The 12500-nt window shown below is 38.1% G+C and overlaps 1 protein-coding gene across 1 annotated transcript in view; it reads left to right on the forward strand.

Moving 5' to 3' along the window:
* Nucleotides 1-9500, forward strand: part of LOC144452752 (sulfotransferase 6B1-like) — a 21486-nt gene extending 11986 nt beyond the window's left edge. Inside the window, exons 5-8 of the mRNA XM_078143901.1 lie at nucleotides 497-674; nucleotides 6426-6652; nucleotides 9012-9138; nucleotides 9466-9500. Coding sequence (XP_078000027.1) covers nucleotides 497-674; nucleotides 6426-6652; nucleotides 9012-9138; nucleotides 9466-9500 — 567 coding nt within the window. The remainder of the gene's footprint in view (nucleotides 1-496; nucleotides 675-6425; nucleotides 6653-9011; nucleotides 9139-9465) is intronic.
* The last annotated feature ends 3000 nt before the right edge of the window (nucleotides 9501-12500 follow it).

Consider the following 12500-nt stretch of genomic DNA (forward strand, 5'->3'; position numbering starts at 1 on the left):
CTGTCTGAATGTCTCTGCATGTATGTATGTATGTATGTATGTATGTATGTATGTATGTATGTATGTATGTATGTATGTGTCTGTCTGTCTGTCTGTCTGTCTGTCTGTCTGTCTGTCTGTATGTATGTATGTATGTATGTATGTATGTATGTATGTATGTATGTATGTACGTACGTACGTACGTACGTACGTACGTACGTACGTACGTACGTATGTATGTATGTATGTATGTATGTATGTATGTATGTATGTGTCTGTGTGGCTGGCTGTCTGGCTGTCAGTCTAGGTTGGGTGGGTTTACACAACTATCCATTACATCATCAGTCATAGATAACATACACAAAATATTTTCACTCAAACCTGAAACAAATATGTAACACTGTAATAAACGGCCAGTATATACAAAGTTATACATGTATTGACGTTATGCGTTATAAGCTAGTTAGGCTACACCAAGTTATCAAACTGATTTTAAGAATGGAATGTTTATTTGTAGGATTTGGACAGCAATGTGCGGGCAATAGCTGACCATCTGGAATGTAAGCTCACAGATGATGTCATCAAACGAATCAGCGAAGAGTGCACCTTTAAAGCAATGAAAGGAAGGAAAGTGAGGGAAGGACTTACTCGAGTTCTTCACGTAGAGGAAGGAAAGTCGCTGTTCTTCAGAAAAGGTATGCCAAATACTAGTATATGACACAATTGACTTGCACCTTGGTAACTTATTTAATTTTGCAATCTTGAAAAGAAGCTCTACTGCACTTGACTTGTCATCAACCACTTTGGGATTTCCTGCAAAGTTTTATGGGAACACCTCTGGTGAAAACCACAGTCTCTTTGTCCTGATGAATGCAGAGAGTGATAAGACAATGAAGATTACCTTGTGTCCTTGTAATGCATACTATTTTACATATATATACAACTTTATTTTTCACAAATCTTATTTCTCTTCATGACATTCTCATGCTCATCCCTTTATTCTTAGTTACATCTGTAGCCTGTTATATTTCCTCGCCAAATTCTACCTTGTTATTTCCACCGTTATATGCAAATGACGGAAACGATCTAGATTAACTGTCTTCGACAGTTCATGCCGTTCAAACATTCAAGCTATTAATACAGAGTGGTAAACACGCCATTTTCTTCATTACCTACTATGTATAACTTTGTATTTACACAGGAGAGATTGGCGATTGGAAACATCACTTTACGGTTGCTCAGAGTGAGACATTTGATAAGTGGTTGGAAACCGTGATTGGAGAATCTGGTTTAACATTTTCTTATGAGTAGGCTTAGTCTGGATGCCAACGTGATTTCTAACTAAGCCACGTCTAGTCAAAGTCCCTCAATCAGCACAAAACGTTGTTCATCCGATCAGTGAACCCCAACTGTTATAGTGATGTATACAGTGTATAAGCAGTGTCCTGAGCAGACAAATATACCATATTTGGGACATTACATAACTGCCGCAATAAACACTAACTTTATGATGCACGCACTTATTGGTTATAATTTTGTGATTGATTAACAAAGACATGATGTTAATGTCTGTGTGGGTGGCTGTGGATGAATTTTAAATTGCATTTCATGACTTCTAGAGTAACTAACTACTTTGACTATACTGTGAGTGGGGGTTTAAATCGTAAGGATACTGTATAGGAACTAGACTATAGTAGACTGTAAGATACGTCGTGTTGTTCAGCTCTATGAGTGATGGCTGATAGCATGACACGAATGTCTGTATCTTACAGACTACACTGTGAGTAGTGTTACTGAGTTTACTACATCAACATTAAATATTCAATGCTCAGCATGATTTCTAGTTATTAATTTCATCATTGCCGTTTTTACTATGTGTAAGTTTTAAAATATTCAATATACATTACCATTTCCAGACATAACATTCGTCACTACTGATTTGTAATGGTATAGTGCTGTCTGTCTGTCTGTCTTCAGTCAGTCAGTCAGTCAGTCAGTCAGTCAGTCAATCAGTCAGTCAGTCTGCCTGCATGCCCGTCTGTCTGTATGTCTGTCTGTCTGTGTCTGTCTGTCTGTCTGTCTGTCTGTCTGTCTGTCTGTCTGTCTGTCTGTTAAAATTTCATGTACAGAAAATGCTTATAGAAATAACAATCAAAAGGCTACCGTTCTCCTTAGGGAAGGCATTCAATTTATTAGTATCATTAATCAGTACATATAATATTTATATACACACACACACGTTTCCTCGTTCCAGTAACCCAAATAAACTGATATTCAACGACACATAAATATGCCTCTGACTTAATCTGATTTTGGACCATATGTTTACCCAGGAGGTTCGGCCTTGAAGGGGCAATGCCCGTATTGTCGGGACTGAAATAGCAGAGGTGGGACGTGTAGTGTGCAGGGTATACATCGGGATAGTATACAGTCTTGTCTTTAAACCATATTTGGAAGTGCTCATTTGAATTCTATTTACATATTTTGTATTACGTTATATACAGTTCCACACCACTCCAGCTTGACCTCCTTGACAACCGTTGTTAGGCATATTTGCCTATCTCGCGAGATCTGCCGCGAGACGGAGAATACTTTATTGGGAGTATACAATATCGAGCAGTTGAAATGATCGCCCATGAACTTGAAATCTGTGCAGGCGTGCACCAAGGAATGACATCACATTCTGGTCCCGCTCACCAATTTGCTTGCTGTGGGCTTGGTCAACTAATAACAAACCTAGCTGTGTGATGAAGTCACCAAAACAGACTCTTATCTTCGCAGTGATCATCCCAAACCACATAATCTAGCAATCGATTGCACATTTAATTTCAAAATGTTGTACGTTTGAAGTGTTTGGGGGACTAGCATGTTTCCCTTTTAATTTTCAGTGGTCCACAACTGGGTAGTTTTAGCCATTCTCGCTTTGGTTTACTAAATACACAGCAAAACTACCAGAATTACGATATTTAATAAGAACTAAACTAAAAGCTGGAAAATGGTAATGATGATACTCGCGCCTACCCTCATAGTCTTATGTTCAATCACTATTGCTAAATCATGTAAATTCACCATAGTTGACCGGTCTGTACAACGTGCACGTAGATGTACTTGATGGACACTGTCATGATGTGATACTCATCATTAGTTGGACATCTAATAGGGAACTTGCAAACCCGCCATGTTGAATGTTGCATCATGGGAAATGTGATAATAATTACTAATCAATAAATATTTTGATACATTGTTTGTAACCACAAATAATCAATTCATATTTACCCTGACCATTGTGGGAGGTTAATTTTATCAGTAGTTCCAGATTAGGTATTACGATAACCACATATAATCCCATGGTCCTTTGCGTCTGAGCATGCTCAGTCTGGATTACAAGTTCCCTATTTCTGTCCATATTATACAGATTGATCATTGCAAATGTTATTGCTCTCTATACGTTTCATATTTTCATAAAAAACTTCCACATTTCATTGGAAATACCACGTAAATTTATGCATTTATTTCTCTTAAAGTTGAAAACTATTTTTGACGTTGAAATGGCAATCATATTTGAATAAAACTGAATGAAAAATGCCAGGTATCAAATCGTCCATGCTTGGTGCACGGTCGTTCATGTATACACATGGTGACACTAAAAAGTTTCCCCCATTTTTCTCCATTGTCCAATCTTTATATACATCAATGGAAAGATTACTTTCCGTACTGCAATCTTACAAAAAAATATATATATTTGAAGACAAAAATACGTCGAGAAAAGCACTGTCCGTTGAAATGAGACAATGATTGCGTGATGATCATGCGACAAATCAAAGGATTTTCAAATTTCAGCACACGGCAAGTATATTTTGATAGCTCATATCTGATGAACGCTTGAATCGCATGGCTTCACCCAACTCATTACCGAATATAGGTTTTAGAAGGTATTGCGACAAAGCAGCGAGAATTTTTTTAATTTACTCGGTAAACGACCGCTCCTGAGGTTTAATTTGGTTAAAATCATGAGCAAAATATTTTGGCGGCGCCCCCCCCTTCAGACCAGCACAGTTTCATGCCCCCCCCCCAACCCTTAATTTTTTTCATGGCCCCCCTGTCGTAAACTCTGACTCCAGCCTTGTTTCCTCCCGATTTGGAGTGGTGTGGAACTGATAAATGCGACAACAGAGTGTTAGGTCAAGAGGTTATCACTTGCCAATATTGACAGCAGCTGTGCTTTCAACACCAGGGGTCAAGTTTGTGCTGGAAAATGACTTCTTTTGGTATATATAAGGAAGATGGAAGTTTCAACGCCGACACGTTCATGTACAAAGGGTAAAAGTTCTCTTGGTTTATTCCACGAGAAAGTATTGAAGCGATGGAAACGTTTGAAGTAAGGGAAGACGATATATGGTTGATAACCTTCGCGAAATCAGGTTAGTGATTGGCGAGTAAATAATGCATGGAGTTCTTACCTGGTGGCGGTGTTAACGAGGGCACCGCACCTCTCAGTGGTTGGTAGGGGTGAAATCAATAGTTCAATGTCGGATAAAAAACTAAATTCATTTAGTTTGGGGGTGGGGTTGACCCATTTTAGTTCTCATCCGACAAAATCGATTTTGCTTTAAATTGAATTGTTTTGCGTCCCAAAATATTGTGTTCACGCTACCCATTCGCCACTGTCGCAAATACGAAAGAAAATGTCAATAGACCATATTCTTAAATGGCGGCCGACATCTCGCAAAATGCGAGAGTTTCGCGTGATCTACTGCTTGGGGCATACACTTTGCATTAGTTGATCAACAATGGGTGATAGTATAGTGTCTGACGAACGATCAAACCCAGCATAACATTTAAAACTCTCAAAAGATGATTTGATTGAGCGAATTTGCATGCATGAAGGCATAAGGGGCCGTACCAAATGTAATTCCTTCGTTTTGGGAGGAGGGGTTCATTTCGTTTCGCGTGCGTCAAAATCGCTACAAGGATTTTTAATTCTTACTAAAATGGAATCAAAAGAGGCAATGATATTTTTCTGGTCTAGAAAAAATGACAGTCAGAAACTATGCCAACACACACGGAGAGAGAGGTGCATGTTGGTCTAAAATAACCATATGGCCATGGGCCAAGTAACCCATCTGGTGAAAAAAAATTAAGTTAGTCGCCACAGTGGCGAATCAAAATTCTCACCAACCGAGAATCAATGGCCATTTCCTTGCTGACTTTACTATGCGTGTATAATAATGTTTCTTCTGAAACTGCAGTTTTATACATTGTTACTATTGGTCTGTTAGCAAGATTTAACGTAACGTTGTATTGAGTATCAAGGCATCACCCTGGGGGCATCACGGACCATCGTATTAAAGTTAGAAATGATTACACCATGTTAAAAAGCTAGCATACATGTACATGTACGGGCCATGTGGGAAGTAGGCCTACCAATCATGCCAATTGCCAAGCATTGGTTGAAGTAACGTTACATGGTTAGAGAATTGAAGTACGGTTTTGACATTTATATAGCCGATAAAAGACTTTTGTTTCACCATAGACAGTGAAGGGGAGATGCAAGAGTACGGCCCGGACCAAAATAGTTTGCCAAAATTACGAGGAGAACTTAATTACGGAGAAAAAAAGTTGTGGCGAGTAGTATTAAAAATACGGAGTGTCTTGTGACCGACGCCTGTCACCAGCAAAACGTTCTCGTGACAGGCGTCGGGTACCAGCATGACGTTCTGGTGACAGGCTCCGGGTACCAGCATGACGTTCTGGTGACAGGCTCCGGGTACCAGCATGACGTTCTGGTGACCGGCCCCTGTCAGTAGACTCGGTACAACAAGGCTATGTGCCCACGCTACGAATGTAGGTTTGCACATGTGCAACGGAATACGTTTGTTTATCTGGGAGGAACATTTGGTAAATTCAACCCACATTGTCGACAAGTCTTTGTTGGTTTCTTACGTTTAAAGGGTGGCAGCCTGTCATTTTACGGTCTTTGATGTTTACTGTTGTTGGTATGGAAACACACTTTTGTACATATGGCAGGTACTAAAATATGTCGAGTCATTTCAAAACAACTGATACAGATATCGTAAGAAATTCATCGATGAAATGAGAATGATAGACGAGCAACTGGTTTTCAACCAAAAATTCGAGACAGACACTGTTATTCGGTATGTTTGAAGAATTTGTATTTGCGTCATGTCAAGTAGACAGGTCGCAGGTCATAGACGTCTAGACTGACCTAATGACCTATGGTAGTTACTTTTAAAGGTGCCCCGTCGAATAGTCTTTGTTGGTTTCTGCATGGAAGTATAACCAACTTATACTTATACTTCCATGGTTTCTCACAGTCCACAACTTTAGGGTCTTTGTTTGTTACTTGTTTTATCATTTTGTTTTCGTAAAGTAAACTTAGACTAATACAGAGTAAAAACGTCATATTTTTTTACATATAAAACTAGGAACAACTTGGGCTACTGAGATTCTTGTCAAGGTTCTATTGGCAGCTGGAAAGGATTATGGACTAAAAGATGACCCAAACGCTGGAAATGCACCCTACCCCGAACTCCACTTTCCCCAAAAGCAAGCCAACTATGAGACTCTGGCTGAAATGAAAACACCCAGACTGATAGCAACCCATCTCCGCCCAAGTCTTCTACCGCCTCAGTTATTTACAGTCAAACCAAAGGTGAGCAATCTGATTGGTTACCAATACATCACTTGGGATGGGGTTAGGTGACGTTGGAGTGTTGGAAAGTTATTCTATAAATTGGTTTTACTACATTTGTTAGTCAAATGTGGCAAATTTGTTTAATTTATCTATAAAATGGAGACGCTGAGTTTTGAGTTATTGAAATGGGGACAAAGAGGAGTCTGTTTTGTCCTTGCTGTTTTAATTAATAGTTGATGTCCAGTTAGTCATGAAAAGACACTTTAACCACTCTGCATCACGCGACTTATCTATTAGAAATTTAAATTATAAAAATTAGCCATGAACACCCCTCGGTACATTGGGGTATGGAATTCTGGGATTGGAGCCCAATATGACCTATGCTGATGTCACTAAGAGCTATAGTGTCTGTATGTATTGTTTTTACTTGACAGGCCTTTCCAAAATTTGCCATGTGGCGCTCTACTTCCTGTCTGTGTGTACATTGGGGGTATACATAGTATAGGTTACTTGGTTAATCATAGAGCATTGCTGCTTTCCTCAATGTCTGAACAATATGAAAAACATCCCTGATTTACACTTCTACAGAATACCAAGGGACAAAGCTCTTACGAAACGGCACTGTGAGGTGATGATACCCCCAATTTCAGTTAGGGCCTTGTATCCTCAATTTTCTGTTTGCAGTTTGGAATGGCCTAATGTACAAACAATAGCCAGACTGATAGATAGGGGAACTGATGACATCAGCTTAGATAATTGGGCTCCAATCCCAGAATTCCTCGTCAGTTCACAGAGGTCGGTTCATGGCTAATTTAAATAATTTCATTACACTTATTTTTAGAAAAGATTAGAGAAGTTACGTAATCTAGAGTGGATTGACATCAAATAAAACAGCTAGGACAAAATCTCGGCTTTGTTTCCGAGTTCCCTTTTGATTCTTAGATTGCTAGTGTTGCAGTGTGTTCATGTATTATAATAATTACATGTAACTTAAAAAGAAACTTACTTTCACGTATCATAGACGTACGCATTGTAATATTTTTTCTATTTGTTTCTTACTATCAAGCAAATTGTGTCTGTAAATTCTAATAATCTGACCTAGACAACGTGTTACATACTTACTGGTAAATACAGTGTTAATACTACAGGACTTGGCTACGTACAAGAAGTCTTCTCTCTGAGTATCTGTGACTCCAACACTGTGAAGTAATTCAGCTTCAACTCTTGTAGGACCTACATGTTGTGCAAACGCCACACAATTCAGCCAGTTAAAGAAAAATCATGTGTCTACAAGAAACAAATTAATATATATATATTAGATTAGATTATAATGAATCAATATTCTAATAAGTGTTTACGCTACACTTCTATAACCCTAGTTACAGAGAGACAATAATCTGGTGGACTTTCGGCAGATAGTTTACAATACTTTGAGCAATAATTTTGAAAGATAACTTGGCTGTGACTTTAACTTTAAGGAACTTAGGTCAAAAAAAGAATTGTCACTAGTCAGGACAGTTTGTCTTAAATGGTATAACGACGCGATTTCTTTTGAATTCCCAACAAACCTGTCACTCAGTCTACTATTTATGGCAGTTTAATACTGTTCTTTTTATTTAGTACTTTAGAGCAAGTGTACATGTGTATGTGGGGCAGGTGGTATTTGCTTGTTCATGATTGGCTCTGCAGTTGTCTTCACTGAAGTAGGAAGGATTATTTTTGTGTTTCCGGGACACGGACCTGCGGAAGGCATGGGCAGGACAAACCTCAGACCGCTAACGTATTTTAGTGGTCAGAGGACAACACACACAAAAAGACCGACGCGGGGGTATTTAAGTGATGCACCGGAAATAATTCTCTTTTTTGGCTTTATAAGTAGATTATTAATTTCTCTATAAATGATAGGATCAGTCAAAACACACAAATGTACCTGAACGTGTCAGAAGTAAAGAGAGAATATGTCTACTTTGGTGTCTAAAAATAGTTATTTATACGATTTAGTCAATGACTACCTTCAAATTGTTCCATCTACCTCAAAGCCTCCATTTGCTAATTACATAGGATGTTTGTTTACGTGTGTCTGTCTGTCTGTCTGTCTGTCTGTCTGTCTGTCTCTCTCTCTCTCTCTATGTCTCTGTCTCTGTCTCTCGCTCTCTGTCTCTGTCTCTCTCTCTCTGTCTCTCTGTCTCTGTCTCTGTCTCTGTCTCTGTCTCTCTCTGTCTCTCTCTCTGTCTCTCTCTCTCTGTCTCTCTCTCTCTCTGTCTCTCTCTCTCTCTCTCTCTCTCTCTCTCTCTCTCTCTCTCTCTCTCTCTCTCTCTCTCTCTCTCTCTCTCTCTCTCTCTCTCTCTCTCTCTGACTGCCTTTTTAATCTCTACAGGTCATCCATGTGGCTCGAAATCCAAAAGATGTGGTTGTATCCTACTATCACCATTTGAAAACTGTGGCACTCCAACCAACTCCAGAATCATGGGAGTCACATTTGAAGGAATTCATGGCTGGCGAAAGTAATGGAACTACTAGTATATCACACCCTTACTATACCGTAATAATGCCCACATCCCATACACAAAAATCTTTGTCTTTACGACATGTTACTCATAAGTCAATATGAAAATAATAAAACTTGATCGTCGCAATAACCGTGTAAGAGAAACACTGATGGTCAATTAAGTTCAATTTTTGGTGATATTCTCATTTTCATCTACTTTATTTCAGTCAGTCAGTCAGCTAGCCTTTAAGTTGATGTAGTCTGCCTGTCTGGTTTTGTTTTGTTTTGTTTTGTTTGTTTGTTTGTTTGTTTGTTTGTTTGTTTGTTTGTTTGCCTTTGATAGCATATCTAGGATTTCATGTAGAATTACAAAATTAACCAATCCACACAACATACTTTGTAACCAATTTGTTGTTTTTAGCTTTATTATATTGTTTTACCATGCTTTTAAATCTATTTTATGTACAGCGCTTTTGAATATTAATAAATAGAAAAGGCACTTTAGAAAATAAACAAACTTTAAACTTTAAACTTTAAATTTTAATAAGCTGCAAGGTTCTGATAACAAACTCAGGCTTGTTCACGCTATGGGAAACGGCGCCTTTTATTTTGAGCACATCACAAAATAGTATATTTCATGTACATTTAACAGGCATCTATGGAAATTGGGCCACTGGAGTTGTATATTGGTGGGAACATCGTGATGATCCAAATGTTTTGTTTTTGAAATATGAGGACATGAAGGCAGTAAGTATACATGTGGAGCACACTGAAATATATTCAGTCTTGTCAATACATATTTGTATGCAGTGAAATCACTTGCCTATAACCCTGCAGAGTTTATGGCAAAATAGTGTTCTAATATTATATGCTGTCGAATCATTATCTCAGTCAATATTTATACCGCTAAAGGCAATATCATATCCTTTGAACACATAGCATGTATTATAAGTCTATTTTGGACTTTAATACTAGCGGAGTTTTTCCAGTATCTTTCATTATCCTGCCTTCGATGCGGAATTATTCAGGGTGTTGTTTGGGTTTTTCTTCTTCTTCTTTCTTCTTCTTCTTTTGTCGTTATTTTTGTCGCGCTAGAACTAGAAAATGTTTTCCCATAAACCTTTCAAACTTGGTAGGCTTATCAGGGACCATGAGTACTCATGTATATGACCCAGGAATTTCGGGTTGGTCACGTGATCTGGCCGCCATATTGGATTTCTTGAAAAATGTTTAAAAGATTTCTTCTGAAAACCTAGGTGTCCAGTTGGCTCGAAATTTGATACCTAGTATGCATGTCCCCTGCCCTTTTAATTTTGTCAATAAAATCGTGTGTAGTCACGTGACTTTTGCCGCCATATTGGATTTTGGAAAAAATGACATTTTCCTTTAAAAATCTTCTTCTCCAGAATGCAGTCCACTTGGTGTGATCTTTTGTGTATAGCATCATCTAAGTGATGTCTTTCAAGTTTACTAAAAGCGTTGCAATCGGTTGACTGCTATGGCAGCCATATTGGATTTTACAAAAATTTAAACATAACTTCTCCAAAAGCACTGCACTGATTGACTGGCATGCATGTATGTATGTATATGTATGTATGTGTGTGTGTATGTATGTATGTATATATGTATGTATGTATGTATGTATGTATGTATGTATGTATGTATGTATGTGTGTGTGTGTGTGTGCATGCATGCATCTGTCGTCTGTCTGTCTGTCTGTCTGTCTGTCAGTTTAGATTGGGTGTGTTTACACAACTATCCATTGCATCATCAGTCAAAGATAAGATACACAAATTATTTTCACTCAAACCTGAAACAAATATGTAACACTGTAATAAACGGCCAGTATATACAAAGTTATAAATGTATTGACGTTATGCGTTATAACCAAGTTATCAAACTGACGTTAAGAATGGAATGTATATCTGTAGGATTTGGACGGTATTGTGCGGGCAGTAGCTGACCATCTGGAATGTAAGCTCTCAGATGACGTCATCAAACGAATCTGTGAAGAGTGTACCTTTAAATCGATGAAAGAAAGGAAAGTAAGGGAAGGAATCAGCCAAATCCTTCACGCAGAAAAGGGAAAGTCGCTGTTGTTTAGAAAAGGTACGACACTAGTATATGATATATTTGCCTTGCACATTGGTAACATATTTAATTTTGTAATCTTGAAAAGAAGTTCTACTGCACTTGACTTGTCATCAACCACTTTGGGATTTCCTGCAAAGGTTTATGGGAACACCTCTGGTGATGACATCACGAATACCTCAATCTCTTTGTCCTGATGAATGCAGAGAATGTTAAGACAATGAAGATTACCTTGTAATGCATACATTTTACACACCTTTATTTTTTAGAAATCTTATTTCTCTTCACAACATTCTCATGCTCATTCTTTTATTCTTAGTTACATCTCAGACCACTAAAAAGGTAGTGGTGTCAGGTTACATCGGTAGCCTGTTATGTTTCCTCACCAAATTCTACCTTGTTATTTCCACCTTTTTCTATGCAAATGGTACAACAGACTTACTATGTCTTCGACAGTTCATGCCGTTCAAACATTCAAGCTGTTAATACAGAGTGGTAAACACGTCATTTTCTTCATTACCTACTATGTATAACTTTGTATTTACACAGGAGAGATTGGCGATTGGAAACATCACTTTACGGTTGCTCAGAGTGAGGCATTTGATAAGTGGTTGGAAACCGTGATTGGAGAATCTGGTTTAACATTTCGTTATGAGTAGACTGTTAGTCTGGATGCCAACGTGGTTTCTAACTAAACCACGTCTGGTCAAAGTTCCTCAATCAGCACAAAACGTTGTTCATCCAATCAGTGAACCCCAACTGTTATAGTGATGCAAACAGTGTATAAGTAGCATCCTGAGCTGACAAATATACCATATTTGGGACATTACATAACTGCCGCAATAAACACTAACTTTATGATGCACTAAGTTATTGGTTAGAATTTTGTGATTGATTAACAAGGACATAGTGTTAATACATGTCTGTGTGGGTGGCTGTGGATGAATTTCAATTACATTTCATGACTTCTAGAGTAACTAACTACTTTGACTATACTGTGAGTGGGTGTGTAAATCGTAAGGATACTGTATATGAACTAGCCTAGTAAACTGTAAGATACGTCGTGTTGTTCAGCTCTATGAGTGATGGCTGATAGCATGACACGAATGTCTGTATCTTATAGACTACGTTGTGAGTAGTGTTAATACTGAGTTTACTATATCAACATTAAATATTCAACGTTCAGTGTAATTTCTAGTTGTTAGTTTCATCATTAGTAGCACTGCTGTTTTGTAATGGTATAGTGATGTCTGTCTGTCTGTCTGTCTGTCTGTCTGTGTCTGTATG

This window comes from Glandiceps talaboti, chromosome 23 (assembly GCF_964340395.1).
Source record: "Glandiceps talaboti chromosome 23, keGlaTala1.1, whole genome shotgun sequence".
In the NCBI taxonomy this organism is placed as follows: Eukaryota; Metazoa; Hemichordata; class Enteropneusta; family Spengelidae; genus Glandiceps; species Glandiceps talaboti.